At 36.2% G+C, this 17840-nt stretch overlaps 1 protein-coding gene across 7 annotated transcripts; it reads left to right on the forward strand.

Annotated features, from left to right (window-relative positions):
* The first annotated feature begins 834 nt into the window (after positions 1–834).
* rufy2 (RUN and FYVE domain containing 2) lies at positions 835–17735 on the forward strand. 7 transcript variants are annotated; one of them, XM_079854734.1, is made up of 19 exons: positions 835–983; positions 1409–1495; positions 5844–6017; positions 6779–6896; positions 7245–7346; positions 9521–9644; positions 9733–9797; positions 9948–10013; positions 10120–10189; positions 10267–10368; positions 10671–10787; positions 10882–11049; positions 11182–11279; positions 13085–13204; positions 13321–13450; positions 13886–13980; positions 14066–14114; positions 14290–14370; positions 16077–17735. In XM_079854734.1, the coding sequence occupies exons 2-19, from the start codon at positions 1420–1422 to the stop codon at positions 16218–16220; spliced, it is 1899 nt and encodes a 632-aa protein (XP_079710860.1). In that variant the 5' UTR covers positions 835–983; positions 1409–1419; the 3' UTR covers positions 16221–17735. The 7 variants fall into 7 exon arrangements, with proteins under 7 accessions (XP_079710860.1, XP_079710858.1, XP_079710862.1 ...); XM_079854732.1 differs by having other exon boundaries at positions 837–983; positions 1384–1495; XM_079854733.1 differs by having other exon boundaries at positions 923–983; positions 1418–1495.
* The last annotated feature ends 105 nt before the right edge of the window (positions 17736–17840 follow it).

Here is a 17840-nt window from a genome sequence, read left to right on the forward strand (position 1 = left end):
ATACATACATACATACATATATATATATATATATATATATATATATATATATATATATATATATATATATATATATATTAGGGCTGTCAAAAGATTAATCGCGATTAATCGCATCCAAAATAAAAGTTTGTGTTTGCATAATATATATGTGTGTACTGTGTATAATTATTTTGTATATATAAATACACAGAAATATTTGCATACATATACTTTATATATTTATATATAATTTATATTATATATAAATATAATTTTTTATATATAAATTATACAAAAATCAAAAAATTTCTTAAATATATACAACATGCATGTGTGTGTATTTATATATACAAAATAATTATACACAGTACACACACATATATTATGTAAACACAAACTTTTATTTTGGATGCGATTAATCGCGATTAATCTTTTGACAGCCCTAATATATATATATATATATATATATATATATATATATATATATATATATAGATATAGATATAGATATATATATATATATATCAGTTTAACGGATCCTTGCTGAATAGAAGCATTAGTTTCTTTCCCAAAACTTTTAATAGTAGTATATATTCATTATTTTCTGTAAAATGTGCACCCATTTACATAAAATCATCACACAGAATGCAGTTGAAATATGCTAAAAAGGATTATGCATAATAGCCAGTGGCATGCCTGTCACATTGATGTGCTCATTCATATCCTGGCAGTGAGTGCAGTCTCATTCAGAATCCCACTTCCTGAATAGCCTGTAGCTCCACATTTATTGGCCGGCCAGCATGTTCACATGTCCCGCCCCCTTTGTTTGACCACCCCTGCCACCCTGCACCCAATGCACTGTTCTGTTCCAGCGAGAGACATCTCCTCCTCCCAACTGCCCGCTAATGCAGCAAATGCTTGCACCTCACCTAACAGGCATAGGTCAGCTCTCTCGACACAATAGTACCAGCAGAACACCAGCAAAGGGTGTAGGTTTAACAGGGGTAAGTGTGTACTATTTTGCTCAGCACCTCTGAGTGATTCAGTAACATTTTAAAGCAGAAGTCAGAGTCTAACCAAGATGACAAAACAGAAGATGTTTGATTTCATGTTGTGATTAGCTCTAAATGTTATGTGCATTGAAATGGTAAGGTGTTTTGTCTGTTTAGACTGAATGTGTATACATTCCCTTCCATGTGAGGCGGGACAGTGGTGCAGGAAATCAGAGTCATATGATAGCCAGACCCTGAGAGCAGATCAGCAGTAAACAACTGAGACATGTTGAGTTTGTAATGTATTGTTGGTCAGCAACTGTATTACAATCAGCTTTTATTTCCTGCAACATTTAAATCAGTTAAAAGGTGTGCTATTAGTTCTGTTAAACATGTATATCCATCCATTCAGAACCAAGTATGTTGTCTGTGTTCAGTGGATCCAGACATGTATTCCCCTCAGAGCCTTCACCGATGGGGCATCACACATAGCGAAAGTATGGAGCGGTTGGCCTACAGTCAAGGTAAGCCTCCAGAGCTTAATATACTAAGTTAAAATATACAAAGTGTATAGTTATAGTTGTCTGGAACTGCAAAACTACACTTTTGTTACTGGCATAGTGACACCCATAGTCTACAAGGAGAATAGTAATGACTCAGCACTAGTGAGGTCAGCAGAGGTTGTTGTTAGCATTCATTTTAAAGCACAATTTTTAATTTCCTCAGTGTGAGAACACTTGCACTAATAAAAAGCAGCTACTTTTATATTCATTAACTTTTGTTTCATCCCAGTGACTCGAATAACTAGAGAGTATTCACGAAAAAGAGTTATTGATTTGTTCAGTGGCCCTTTCGGTTACTTTTTTAAGGTGCGGACACATTTAATGTTGTTTGGTGAACTTTCATGGACTAAATCCAGTCATTTTAATAGGAATCCACACGATCACGAATTTTGTGTGAGGGTGAAGAATTTGGGTTGGGTTCAAGTTAGTCAAAAAGCATTGACAAACAGAAAGGTGCTTGGTTTGAAAGTGACTTCTGTGAGCCGTCATTAGTGTAGGCTACTTTTTGCCTCATGTTTTTTTAATAATTTGAATTCTGACATATGCTGCATTCCATTTACCTCGGAAGAGGGATGTTGGAGCTGGGAATGATGTCACACTCGAGTTGACCTTCCAGTAAACAGGTTGGAAAACTAAGATGGATGCGTCCAGTCAAACTGTTGTTGTTCTTGCTCTTTTGGAATGCAAACCCATAATTATTTTTTCACAGAAATGTTCAGTATCATGTCCACAAATAGAGGTTGGATAGTAGGCTACTGTGTGCACCACTGAGTTTATTGAGACACAGGCAAACAGAAGTGCTAATAAACAATATATTACTACTGTTTCACTATGGTTTATGCTCTGAGCAGCCATATTAGATTCTACAGTTGGGGTTGTTGCTGTCCTCCCGAGTTGCAGTCGCAACTCCAACTTGAGGGACGTTCAAGTTAAAGGTTTTCACTGGGAACAAAGAATTTCCCACTTTTGAGGACAAATGGAACCCACTAATACTACTCTTGGGGCCTAGTGTTTTTCACATAGCCTATATAGAAGTAGGCCTACTAGGTATCGAGGCAGCACGAGTGAAACGAGTCGCCTATAATTTATTTAGGCTAAATATGTGTGCTAACAAATCTACTAAGAGACTTAATTTAAGCGATGCTGTTTCGATTTTGTCTTTGAAGAAAGGATTGATAGTGAGTCAGTGCATGGAAGTGCACAGATGAGAAAAATGTGTCCACACTTAAAAGATTTGTTTAAAAACACAAGCCTAGAAACTAGAACAAAAGAACAAGCCTATTCTTTCACGAACGAAACACCACCAATTTCCTTAATTCCCCCCATTACGACAAACATAATAATTTAAGAAATACTGGTAAGTGGTAACCAGTGAATATTTCATAATTTTCCAGGACAATGTTACATACAAGCGGTAGAGGGTAGTATATCCATACCCTTCCACTGAATTACGTCTTTTTAATATTATGACACCACCCCTTTGCTGCAGACGGATCGTGCAGGAGTGCTCGGGTGTAAACAAATCTACAATCTAGCCATTTGTTCTCCAAAGATATGATGACCATATGAATGGAAAACAAACGTCGCCTTTGGGGCGTTGACAAGGAGCATCACATGGGAAAGCGCTTGAATTTCGTCGTTAACAGTTTATCAATGCCGCTCAACACATCACAGCCGTGGTCGTTAGGTGAAGCATTATCCTAAACTGTATGATATTCACTTTAACGATGGCGACACCTGCAGAACAGGACCTTGTGTTGGCGGAAGCAGAGAGCAACAAAGAGAGAGCGCAAGTGTTCGGTATCCTCAGATTGCAGGAGGATAAAGCGGCCGGTGAGAAAGCGAGCAGCGCTGCCATGAAATCTGGAGACGGGAGATGGCAGGCGCCCATATTCGCTTTAGCCAGAAAAGCGTCAGAAACCTTCTCGGGTGGCATTCACGTCCTGCCCAAAGTGATAGAGCCTAAAACATCGCCTTTTTCAGAAGAATGGGGTGCCAAGGGTAGGTTATAGATGACATTAAAGCCCGTGTTGTTCATACGTAGCCTAGGTGTATGGCAAGCCATTTAAACATTTATTGCTGAAAACTAAATCCAAGACAAAAAAAAAAAAAACCCTTAGAAATGTTTTTTTTTTTTGTTTTTTTTTTTGTTTGGTTTCTAGTGCTTATTTTTATTGACTAAAAAAAAAAAAAAAATTCGAATACAATTTTAGAATTGATTTATTAATTAATATAGGCCTACAGAACTAATTATTTTCCAGTTAGTTGTCATTTCTAATACAGTTGTATTGTAATTGTTGCTAATTAATACGTGTAAGTTAATACTTAATCAAAACAATCACTTTAGCAGTTTATACTGTTTTCTGTTTATTTTGATAAATTAAATAATTTATTTGTGTTCAAATAAATATACTATCATTATACAGAAACAAAATTATTTTAAAAAGTAAAGATTCTCAAAGTATTGAAAGAGATGCCATAATAATTTAATAAAGCTTTACAGAAATAACAAAACATATATTTTATTATATGATATGAGTAATATCATATTTTTAAATGTGAGGGTTTCATTAGAAATATGGTGATTATCTGATTATATAGGTGGACACCCAAATTAATATATGATATTTATCGTCTGAATCATTGTCACCAAATGGAAAATTCAGCCAGCTATTTATCATGTTAATTATGAAACTGAAAAAAACATTAACAAGATCTTTGTCTCAAAATATAGTCAATAGCCCCTTTCTCACATACATATGTATGGAGATGTTGTGATTACTCCGTGCTGTTTACAGAAAGCTTTCTAATAGTTTTTTTTATATAAATATGCGGCAGATGATCATATTTGACCGTTGCGCCACATCTCGCAGCTTTTTCAACATGTCGCGCTCAATACCCAGCCTTCTTTTCCATTCATCAGCGTTGTGGCTCTGCAGTTGGATACAATTATGCGCATCTTGTGTTTTTAAGAGCAAACACACGTTCTGTTTGATCCTCCCTTTATGCGTGTCACTCAGATGTCAAATAATGTTGTCAAATTGAACAGATAGTGAAACTAAAGTGCTTCTCCTCATGCGGGCGGATGAAGACAACGGCGCGGCATTTAAAGATATTTTGGTACTGGTATTTTGGTGCTGATGTGTGATTGGTCTCTTTCCGGTAAAAAGCCAGAATGTTGCTGTTTGTGTGAACAGCATATTTGAGTATTTACCGATAAAGTCATTCTGGTTGTTTTACTGTAATTTACCTGGATTGGTGTGTGAAAGGGGCTAATAATTTTATAGATTCCCATTTGCTACATAAATCTACAACATTTAAAAAAAAAAAAAAAAAATTATATAAAAAAAAAAATCGCTTTCCTTGATTGCGTCAAGGATTAGCCAAATTTCCACATGCATAGTCAAACAAAAATAGATAATAGTTATTTTCAAGAAACATGCTAAAATGGCTTGCCATACATCATTTTCCGAATGATGTCATAATGGCATGATGTCATGAAGAGTGCCTTGTTGTTTTGTATTCATTTGTGCATAATAAATCTGGGTGTTTTATAACTACTCATTCATACACTTGATGTGCAGAATGTTTTTTTGTTTTTGAGATAGGCATGTCAAATCATTATGCTGTTGATTTTTCATGATTGGTATTTGTCCCCAATGACAAATAGCCAAACTGATAGTGAATGGATTAACTAATAATAATTATAATAATAATTATATTATAAGAGGTTATTAAACAGAGGATAAATTATTTAAGTGATGTATTATTATTTAAGTTATTTACCCCAGAAGTCTGATAGAATAAAGCTTCATTCTCTTAGACCAAATAAAGTGGCAATGGGAACCAACATAAGCGGGAAGTAGATTACCAGTGCCAATATGCTTGTTAGACAGCGCCTGTCTGAATATGTTTGCATAAGAATTATTGATTGTCCTGATGGTTAAAAACAGGGTCCAATGTATCACCATGTCAAAACTGATAAGGATACAACTTACTTTCATTTGTGCAGTAAACACAAAACATAAAAAGTACTGCTTATTAACAGTGTTGCTGTTAAGGCCTGGTGAATGACAGTGCAGTCAAAACCAGCTAAAGCTCTTTAAGGGTTTGTTAAAATTTAAACTCAACAATTCAAAGTGTGGTCACATGTTAGTCCTAAGAAAACAGCCAGAGGTTAATGCTGTGATGAGTTTAGTGTAACTGTTGTTTTTTGTTTTAAATGTTCTTAACCACAAGAACTTGATTTTGGCTATAATGATGTCGTTTCTTATATGATATATATTTGTCTGTGGGCTGTGTCTTCTAGCCTTACGAGATCCTATGACAATGGAACGGGCAAACTTGCTTAATATGGCTAAGCTTAGCATCAAAGGCCTGATCGAGTCGGCTCTGAGCTTTGGAAGAACTCTGGACTCCGACTATCCACCTCTACAACAGTTCTTTGTTGTCATGGAGCACTGCCTGAAGCACGGTCTCAAAGGTATGTTCAACCATCATCAGACAGCCAGCCACAGAGAACCATCTGTTAACCAATTATCATTGAAAGTTCTTATGTGCTTGCTTTTTGGTAGGATTGCTGATGTAGTTAAATATTCTCTGTTATCAATATCTCTTATATATTTCCAGAGGCCTATGTTAGTGTTATTCTACTGATAGCAGCTAATGTTATGCCTTGTAACTTTATAATAGGAAAACAAATGAATAACTTTTTTTAGCATGGATGCATTCAATTGACAAAAAGTGACTGTAAAGGTGTTTATAATTTTACAAAAGATTTCTATTTCAAATAAATAATATGAAATGTTTTTTGAGCAGCAAATCAGCATATTAGAATAACTTTTGAAGGATCATGTGACACTGAAGACTGGAGAAATGTCTGCCGAAATTTCAAAATTCAGTAATTTGTCATAACAGGAATAAATGACATTTTAAAATGTATTAACAATGTGATACTGTTTCACAATTATTTTGATTTGATTGTATTTTTTACAAAAGCAGCCATTAAATACTGCATAAAAAAGTACCAACACCCAAAGTTTTGAATGGTAGCTTTAAATGAGGAAATGCTTTTTTTACTCATTCTCAGCTGTCAGATCATCTGAGGTTCTTGTCCAGTGAACTATTTCTGCCACATAATTTGAATACTGTTTTGAATGGCGTTTCATCAAAATCTTTGCATGCTCTGTATGCCAGATCGTAGCCCTGAGTTGTTTAACAAACACGTTTGTCTTCATCTCCCAGTGAAGAAATCGTTTCTTGGGTACAACAAGTCGTTGTGGGGGCCTCTGGAGATGGTTGAGAAGCTGTGCCCAGAAGCAGGCGAAATCGCAGCCAGTGTACGGGACCTTCCTGGCCTCAAGTATGTGTAGAAATAAATATAATTTACGGCCTTACAGTTACATTGATTAGTTTGCATGCAAATCTGCAGTTTTATTTAAGTCTAAATGAATCGTTCAAAGACTCTAATACAAAAGCAGATTCACTATCAATCAAGTCCACTATATTATAAATATACACATGCTTTCTCGCACTCATTCTCCAGTACACTAAGAGGTGCCTTTCAAAATAGGGAAGTGCTAATTTCAGTTCTAGTTCCTTGATAAAACTGAAACTTGCAACTGCAAGTTAAGCCTATTTCCAGAGTCATGCATATCACTGTCTGTATGTCTGTCTATCTATCCTGAAAATGGTTGTATGTGTTTGTTAGGACGCCACTGGGCAGAGCCAGAGCATGGCTGAGACTGGCACTGATGCAGAAGAAATTGGCAGATTACCTCCGTCTCCTCATCACCAGGAAAGATATACTTAGGTTAGTTTTTTCCTTTCTATACCCTTAATTGTTTCTTTCTTCCTTTGTCACAATAGTTGTGGGGGAGAATTGGTGATTAGAGAAGTAATAAGATGCCTGAGACAAACTAGTTTTGTGTTTCCTGCTCAGTGTATCAGAGTTTAGTGAGCTGTGCTTGCTAGAGGGTGTGCATCACATGTCGCTGTCTAATAAAAGCACTTCTGCTGACTGAGATGTAAAGGGATGGTTCGGAGGAATTTCAACCTGGGGTCCTTTGCACCATGACCTCGAGCCAAACACCCCCCCCCCCAGAAGCTTTTTTTCCCTTGGTCGAACATTATTAAAGTTAGAGCTTATTTAGAGATATCAGCCGAATGGCTTAGTGCAGGCGCTAATGGATCCAAGGTTGTATCTTGTAAATTACCCCACTAATAATGCCCAGAATGGTACCAAACTTCTACAGTAGTACAAATAGGTTCTGTACTCATAAAACGAGGAATTGGAAAGTTTGTAAGTACATCAGGAGTTTATTTAAATAACACTTGCCTGATGGCTCATGCTACCGCTAACCCGGACGACGAGGTCACTTCCGTGATTTGGGAAAAGCCCGTAAAAGTCCTGGCAGAACGCGATGCATAAGGATGTAGTGTAACGACGCCCAGAGTATAAAAACGTTTCGCTGAATTGTGAAAGTTTTATAAATGCTTGTATTTTCAGATCAACACTTAAAAAGTATTTCGAATCTCATCTAGTTATCAATACATTTCTATGGAGTGTTAAATTCACTAGCTTTTCCCTTAAACTTGTGAGTTTTGCAAAGGACTTTTACAGGCTTTTCCCAAATCACGGAAGTTACCTCGACATCCGGGTTAGCGGTAGCATGAGCCATCAGGCAAGTGTTATTTAAATAAACTCCCGATGTACTTACAAACTTTCCAATGCCTCGTTTTATGAGTACAGAGCCTATTTGTACTACTGTAAAAGTTTGGTACCATTCTGGGCATTATTAGTGGGGTAATTTACGAGATAGAACCTTGGATCCATTAGCGCCTGCACTAAGCCATTCGGCTGATATCTCTAAATAAGCTCTAACTTTAATAATGTTCGACCATACACCACCATTCAAAAGTGTGTGGTCATTAAGATGTTTTAATATTTCTGCATTCATTTGATCCGAAATACAGTAAAAAGAGTAATATTGTGAAATATTATTACTTTTTAATATATCTGGTTTCTAATTTAACATATTTTAAAACATTATTTCTTCCTGTGATGGCATAGCTGAATATTCAACAACATTACTCCAGTCTTCAGTGTCACATGATCCTTCAGAAATCATTCTAATATGCTGATTTGCTGCTCAAGAAACATTTCTTATTACTATAAATGTTGAAAACAGTAGTGCTGCTTAGTATTTTTGTGGATTCAACAGAACAGCATTTATTTGAGATGAAAACTTTTGTAACATTGTAAAAAAATCTCACAGTTAGTAAATTTTAAGCATTCTTGCTAAATAAAAGTATTAATATATATATTTGAAGCTAAACGCAGACATTTATGTTTGCAAGCCATTAAACGGACAGACTGGACTAATGAAACCTGCTGCAACGAATAATATGTCACAATTCTGAAAAAAAAAGTCAGAATTGCAGGATATAATTCGATATTCTGAGGAAAAAAGTCAGAATATCGAATTTATATCTCGCAATTCTTATTCTTCTCAGAATAATGAGTTATGAACTCGAAATTATTACCTTTTTTACTCTTGTTCCGTGGCTTCCATAGACTGCCACTGCAGAACTGAACTGCCATTTTCTGCCACCCGGTAGGCTCCGCCCACAAAATACATTATCACTGTTTGCAAACACCCGAATGGTTTATTAAAAGACAAGAATAAATATTCATTATAAATGTATTACCTTTGCGCATTCTGTCAGAACTAAAATAATGAAACAGTTAAATGTCATCGTAATATCAAATGTAATATCATTGTGCGTCGCAGGAACACAACAAATTCAACATAATGCAATTTTTACAATGGAAAAACAACACATGATCAATATGAGGCAAGGATATTTATGTTTTAATAGACCGTGTGGATTCTTCAGAGGTTTGAGGTTTCAGATTATGAAAAAATGGAGCCAGAATTTAGATAATAGAAAATTGTCTTTATTTTTGTTTATGTGTGTGTTCAGTGAGTTCTATGAGAACTCAGCAGTGATGCTGGAGGAGGAGGGAGCCGTCATCGTTGGTCTCCTGGTGGGACTTAACGTCATAGATGCCAACTTATGTGTGAAGGGCGAGGACCTCGATACACAAGTATGAACATTGTATATTGGTCATTTTTGATTACCTGCTGTCTGGCTTCTGTTTGAGAAATATTAATGCCTTGTATTGGAATCCACAGGTTGGTGTAATAGACTTCTCCATGTACTTAAAGAATGACATCGATGACTATAGAAGTGAAGAAAGGTAAAAAAGTATACTTTGTAGACAACATATTTTAATGTGAAAGGACATTTAAGTTGAATAAAAGTTGTATTAATTTATTACATGAAATCATTATAATAACCTTGATGTATTATTCAGTATGAATAACCATCATAAATATGTTTTGAATAGAAATGGACAAATTGCAGCTATTTTGGATCAGAAGAATTATGTCGAAGAATTAAATAGGCAGCTGAAGTAAGTTCATGCAATTTCTAAAGCTTTTGTGATGTACTGTATTTAAGATGAGTGATTATTGCTTTTCAAAACAGATTAAGTTTATCTATAACTTTTGTCTTTTAAGTTCTACAGTTCACGGCTTACAGGGACGCGTGGAGTCGTTAGAAAAGTCCAACTCCAAACTCATCGAAGAGGTACTGTTGGATTTCAGAAAAATAAGTCTGATATGTGGAATAGAAATACTCAATACTAACTTTTTTTTAAATTACAGTTGGCAATAGCAAAAAACAACATCATTAAACTACAGGAAGAGAACCACCAACTCAGAACAGAAAATTCTGTAATTCTTATGAAAGCACAACAGCGTCTTGAGGTATTGTTATATGTCTGTATTATACATATTGTATACAGTGGGCATTAAGAGATGCAGATAGTAGTTAATGTGCACATTTTGTAATATTTAATGTGTCCCTGAAAAATATAATTCAGTTTTTATGATCCCCTAAATCACCCCATATTATAGAGAATATTATAAATGTGTATAAATCTGAAAAATATTTAGTTTTTTTCTAAGTATATTTCATGAGCTCCCCCCCCCCCCCACCTTTTCAACTCCTCCAAGCCATACACTATATTCATGTATTTATGTATATATATTATGTACTCTCTATTCAGCTTGCAGAAGGAGATTTGAACTGTGAGCTGGATACATACAAGCAGTCAAGGCAGGGCCTGGATGAAATGTACAACGAGGCAAGACGCCAACTAAAAGAAGAATGTCAGCTCAGACAGGTCTGTGTTTATATAAAAATGTACTTGATGTTCAGATTGTGCGGTGGCACTTAAAGAGGTCAAACCTGTTTTTGAATATATCTGTGGCTTCAAGGATGTGGAGAACGAGCTGGTTGTGCAGGTGAGCATGAAGCAGGAGATGGAGATGGCCATGAAACTGTTGGAAAAGGACATTCATGAAAAACAAGACACTCTGATTGGACTTCGGCACCAGTTAGATGAAGTTAAAGCCATCAATGTGGAGATGTACCAAAAAATGCAGGTAAAACATAATTGGGGCCCGAGCACCGATGGTGTGAGGACCCTATTGGAATTGCTCCGTTTATTTATTAAGTGTTCTTCACAATTTGTGGTTAAAATATGTTGTAATCAAGCTATTTATAATAATCAACAGTCTTCAGATGACGGCATGAGACAAAAAAATGACATGATCGCACGGTTGGAGGAGAAGACCAATCAAATAACGGCAACCATGAAACAACTAGAGCAAAGGTAAGAAGCAGTTCCTGATTTATTTTCGATCATGTTGAGCATAACGTTTGGTCATCGTATTCCTGAAGTGCATTAAGAGCATTTTTAATCATTTTTGAGTGTTTCAAGTGTTTAAATAGCCTGATTTCCAACCTTAATTAATACAATATATATATATATATATAACAAATTTTATTCAAAACATTTGTGGTCAGTTTAAAGTTTAAGGAATCTTTTGTTTCAGTTCAATTCAAATGAAGGTTTTTATTTGCAGATAATAGAATATACACTACCGTTCAGACGTTTTTGGGGTCTGTAATCATGCGGCTGACCACTTTTGTTTAGCAAGGACACATTAAATTGATCAAAAGTGACAGTAAAAGCATTTATGATGTCGTAAAAGGTTTCTATTTCAAATAAATGCTGTTCTTTTCGAACTTGATCCTGAAAAAAACACCAAGAATGATTTCATGCAACGCTGAAGACTGGCGTAATGGCTGCTGAAAAATCAGCTTTGCCATCACAGGAATAAATTACATTTTAAAATGTATTAAAAAATAAAAAGCAGTTCTTTTATATTGCAATATTATTTCACAATATTTTTACTGTTTTTCTGAAAAAAATGCAGTACTGGTGAGCAGAAGAGATTACTTTTAAATTTTACAGACACCAAACGTTTGACCAGTGTAAATGTATTTCAGGATATGATGATATCTGCTTTTACAGACTAAATCAAATTAGTGTGCGCTGATGGTGTCAGAACCATCAGTGCTTTTGTTTCATCAGTGGAACTGGTTTTCTGAGTGTCTAGATACCTGATAGCATCCAAAGGACTTTTGCATGCTTGATTTGACTTGAAGGCTCATTGAATGGCTTTCTCTCATCTAACCGCTCATCCTTTAGCATTTGTGTTATTTTCTTGTGGTGATGTGGTGCTGTCATGTCCACTTCTCTGTCCACATAAATCATCCTTCCCTTTCTTCTCCGTTGATTTATCGCCATCGTATTTCTGATGTTTTATGACTGCACTGCTTAACAAGTTTTCAAAGCTTTGAGATGAATTTGAAATTCACTGATATTTACATCCTCTTTCCCTTTTTGTTCCCCTTTTCATTTCTTTTTTTCTCATCTTCTCCCTTCCTCTAATTCCATGTTTTCGCCTCAATCAACGAATAGCGACAAAAACCTACTCAGCCAGACGAGAACTCTCGCTATGTCATTTGTAAAATGTGCTAGCACAGATACCGAGCACCAATACAAACTTGTCAAAGATATTTCCTTCTGATATTAAGATAAATTTACTCTTTGTTACTTAACACTAGTTGTGTGGCGATATGCAGTGTTCTTGAAAAGTGACGAGTTGATCGTTTTCACTAGCCTGTTTTTAAGTTTTATTTGATGATGGTTACTGTTTTCCACATACTATTTAGTGAGCAAATCTTTCTTGTGGTTCTATAGCATAATTATTTACCTGTAACATTTAACAGTCAAAGAAACCACTAATATGACATGGCTTTTATCACAGTCTTCAATAAATTTGATGTTTTCAACTACTCGTACCTGTTTACTTGGTGAATTATTTGTCAAAAAAAGTTAAAAATCGAAAATAACCTCGACCCGTATGAAATTTCAAACTCATTTCAGCTTTCTGGCTTTTCCCGCAGCACAACATTTCTGTCATCTGGCTCTGTTTTTGTTCTCGCTCTGTCTTGGCTGTTGAATTATGGCCATCTTTTTATTTTGTATCCCATATGTTCCAATACATCCCCGTCCATTCCATTACATTCAGAGCCGTAGTTTTACCCAGTTGGTTTGAATTACACCAGATTGCAGGATGCCGAGAGGGAACGCGCCAGTGCCGAAGACGGGGTGCGCAAATTCAAGCAGGACTTCACGAACAAAGCTGACAGTCTTCAAAAGCAGATAGTCCAGAGAGAGAAGCAAATGTACGTTTTGCAACGATTAAGTCCATGTGGCTCACATTAGAATGAATCACTGTGTCTCATTTATTAAGATGCTGAAGTGGAAAATAGTATGATTTTAGCTGACGCTTTCTGTTTAGGATGCAGCTGGAAACAGACTTGAAAATAGAGAGGGATTGGCGGCAGACGTTACAGAATGAATTAGAAAGAGAACGAGAGACCATCACCCAACTCGCTACTGAAGCACAGCAAATCAACGGACTCAAAAAAGTAAGATGAATTGCCCCTGTCTCAATTATGGCGAGAGAGATGAATCTAATAACCATTAAAGGGATAGTTCACCCAACAATTGTGTCATCATTTACTCACCCTCATGTTGTTTCAAACCTGTATGAATTTCTTTCTTCTGCTGAACACAAAAGAGGATATTTTGAAGAATATCGGTAACCAAACAGTTGATGGTCCCCATTGACTTCCATAGTATTTTCTTTTGTTTGGTTAACCATATTCTTCAAAATATCTTCTTTTGTGTTCAACAGTAGGAAGAAATTCATACAGGTTTGAAACAATTTGAGGGTAACTGATGACAGACTTTCTCTTTAAGGCCACAATAAATCTGTATGAGGACTAAGGTGCTTGTATCATTTAATATTCTTCTTTGTGGATGCCTGTTTTTGGCTCTGATGTATGTTCATGTCCTTTCAGGAGTTTCACAGGTTGCAGGATGAAAACACACAGCTGAAGGGGATTTGTGTGGAGCAGGAACATGCGCTGGAGGAACTGGGCTGCAAACTCAGCGAGTATGTACGATTTAAACGTCAGTGCCATTTGGGAGCCTTCAAATCATGTTATTCTTTTACTGATGCACACATTTTTCTTGTTCAGGTCAAAGTTGAAAATTGAAGATATAAAAGAAGCCAACAAGGCACTTCAGGTTTGCGTTTAATCATTGTTTCAGATAAAACAAACTAAATGTTTTTATGGACATGTGCCATGCTATATATCAGAGTAATCTGAAACCACCACAGTGTTTCTTTTTTAAGATAATTATCAAAGTTTAATCAGTCCATTTGTCCCACATGTTCATATTAATAAACAAATTATTTCAGGGTGGACAGGTCTGGCTGAAGGACAAAGATGCTACGCATTGCAAGCTTTGTGAGAAGGAATTTTCAATCTCCAGAAGAAAGGTCTGAATCAAAATGCAGTTCTGTAAAACACAACAGCTTGCTGTCAGTTCTCACACATCCACACTAATTCAACTGCGCTAAATAAAGAAATGTACTGGCACGAAGACGATATTGGATTTAAGCACTTGAAAACATTTCCAGATGAAGATTAGATGACACTTGAATGAAAGACTAAGTTGACAAACCTTGATGTCATCATGAAATGAAAAATCTTTTTTTTTTTTTAAATGCATGTTATAGATCTTATTGTGAATCTATATTATGGATCCACTGATAGACGCCTGCTTTTAAACGCTCCCTTGTGTATCTGTGTAAGCCATCTGTGAAGACAGGTTTTTGAAGCGTTGATCATTGTAGCCAATCACAGCGCGTGAACACAATGGCCGATCAGATCAGAGGTGTTTAAAGGAGAACTCCGGTCAGTTTTAACATTGAGCTAATTTTTTTGTAAATTTGGAGTGCTGTCAATACAGAGAACAACGACAAAAATCGGTGTTGCTTACACCGTGTTATCCTCTTTTTAAAATATGCACCCTGTTGACTTCAATGGGGCAAGTTTTAAACCTGCTTTTAGCCTCTTAACATCCTTGATGTGTCATTACATTCTTCCTGTTTTCGGTCGAAGTCCACAGTAGTCGATTGTCGAGTTCACGAGTTTACTAAACCTATGCGCGTGAACTCGACAATCGACTACTATGGACTTCGACCGAAAACAGTATGTAAATACAGGTATGTGTGCTGGCTGAAATAACATCACTTTTATTCATATCTTTCACATCTACTGCAGTCAGATTCACTCGTGTTCACTCTGAAGGAATTCACATTGGCTGTGCACTTGTAATGACACATCAAGGATGTTAAGAGGCTAAAAGCAGGTTTAAAACTTGCCCCATTTAAGTCAACAGGGTGCAAATTTTAAAAAGAGGATAACACGGTATAGGCAACACCGATTTTTGTCGTTGTTCTCTGTACTGACAGCACTCCAAATGTACAAAAAAATGAGCTCAATGTTAAAATTGACCGGAGTTCTCTTTTAAGAATCCGTTCAACAGCACTCAAAATGCTGGTATCGTCACATTTTTTAAATTTCAGTACTGACTTGGTACCAAAGTCTGTACTTTTGACAACACTAAATGAAGGTCAAAACGTAGGTTCGGGAGGAGACTAAACATTCAGTCCTGTCAATCATAATTACGAGCATACTATATAAGCAGCAGACACCACGCCATCTCATTGACAAATTCTTCTGGCAGCCCTCCTCCTCCAGTAAATTATCTCTGTCCTCTTATGCGCAATTCTATCCTTGGGGGGTTTTTAACTCGGGAGCTCAAGCTGAGCCTTGGGTTTGAGCTTCCTCCAAGGACAGCAAGCCAAGTTAGTTTACTATTCATCTTTAAGGCTGAACGGGCAGGCGAACTAGTGAATCGTTACAGTTGTAGTGTGGATGTCCCTATTCTCATAGAATTCACAAAGCTTTAGCGTTATATTTATCCTTGGTGTGATTGCCTTTACTCTGAAAACTTCTGCATTAAATATTTCTTTCTTCCATGAAAAACAGCTAAAAAGTAATTCCCCAGAGCAACTGTTTAGATGTATCCCAGTTTATCATTTGTGAAGATTCATTTTGAGTCTCATCCCAAAAAAACCCAAACACTACTGGCCCTTTAATTGAATGCCCTCATGATCTCTTGTTTGTCTTTGAACAGCATCACTGCAGGAACTGTGGGGAGATCTTCTGCAATGCCTGCTCAGATAATGAGCTCCCGCTCCCCGCTTCACCTAAACCCGTGAGAGTCTGCGACACCTGCCACGCTCTGCTCCTCCAGCGCTGCTCCTCCAATGCAACATAAGATGGAAATGACAGCACATCGCCACAAGGCCAAAATCAGCTTTAAATCAGACACTACACTGTCCCGCATCGTCGAAGTGACCAAAATGGATGCACCCGTTTCTCTGTTTGAAGTTTACATTTCACATAGGAAAAAGCCTTTTGACACAGAGCAAACTTAATGGCACTTGTGCAGATGGCCAATGCAGTGTTTGTGCGCAATGAAAGAAACGAGTTTACAAATGGATTACTGACTCTGAATCCCTCCATCTGGGCTGCAAGTAGACAGATTTAGATTATTTATATTAGTATAACACTCCCATGCATTGTAAATACACTTTTGATATATGAAGGGTGAACAGGTTTCATTCCTCACAAGTCAAAAGTAAGCAAATGCAGTTATTTGAAGGGATGTCATTTCTTGAGCAACTATATTTCAAATCCAGTTGAAAGAACCTTACATTCATGTGTGCCTGTATAACGAGCCAAACTGATAAACAGGGATTTGACACATTTCCCTGAATCTTGATGGTCAAAAAATGTGTATATACAAGTAAAAATGTTGTCAGTGCCACTCAAGCATGACTGAGACAGATTCACGTCAAATAGCACAGAAATGATGTTCTGAATATGGTGTTCAGGTTTCTCGTCTGCAATTCTGTATTTCACAATTGCAGATTTTCCTTGGTACAGAACTGGAACACTACTCACTTTGAGTATTTCTGATAACTTTTGTCTAAAAAATTTCAAAATACAACTGTTAACTTAAATGTGAGATTTATGTATGAACTGTACATATGCCTTAAACCACTAAAGTTGATTATAATTCCACTTCTTGTGTGATGTATCTTATAGGACCTTAATATTTTGGTGCTGAGGTACATACTGTACACACTACCCTTCAATCTGGGGTCAGTACGATTTTCTTCTTTTTTTTTTGTGCAAAACACATTGTTTGTTTTGAAAGAAATTAACACTTTTATTCAGCAAGGACACATTAACCTTGTGAAGCCTGACAGAAAAATCTTATTTCTTTTAAATGTAAGAGTTTAGTGAACCTTTCTATTACAGCTGTATGTGTTTTTTGTTGGCTTTTGTGGCTTAAATACTAAGATATAGGATAATTTAGAGTTTGAACTTGAGGAAAAAACACCTCAAATTTATTGAGGCCCAAACTGAGAAAAAAATATGCACTTTGGTGCAGCTGCTGATATTTATATTCCCAAAAAGTGTGAGATTCTGATAGCTTTTAATGTAAATCAATATTTTTTTTAATATAGCAGACTTGCATAACATGCATATGAATATCAGTTATCACTCTATATCTCCCAATAATATAAATGTAATAGATTGTGAACAACTTTTGATGAAAATTTTGATCATGTTGATCGTTTAGAGGCCTTGGAAATATGAAGTAGGCTTTATAGGGTTAAAGCTATCAAAAGTGACACTAAAGACCAGCAGAAGAGACTCGTTACTGGCCCCCACCTTTTGAACGGTAGTGTAAAAAACTAGAAAACAAAATTTGAACAAGCTACACAAATCTTCTTGTGTACTGGAAAATATAATATATAAATGATTGTTGCCATTTGTTCGATCTAGCTCTAATCAAAACCAAGACATCACACTTTATTCTTACACG

The sequence above is a fragment of the Squalius cephalus genome (assembly GCF_949319135.1).
Source record: "Squalius cephalus genome assembly, chromosome: 21".
NCBI lineage: Eukaryota > Metazoa > Chordata > Actinopteri > Cypriniformes > Leuciscidae > Squalius > Squalius cephalus.

Bases quoted from the DNA above. Each gene is read 5' to 3' on its own strand.
- rufy2 (XM_079854731.1), top strand. From the start codon at position 3,244: ATGATATTCACTTTAACGATGGCGACACCTGCAGAACAGGACCTTGTG. The intron at 10,788-10,881 runs GTCTGTGTTTAT...TGTGGCTTCAAG, and splicing joins AAGAATGTCAGCTCAGACAG to GATGTGGAGAACGAGCTGGT. The intron at 14,371-16,076 runs GTCTGAATCAAA...GTCTTTGAACAG, and splicing joins TTTCAATCTCCAGAAGAAAG to CATCACTGCAGGAACTGTGG.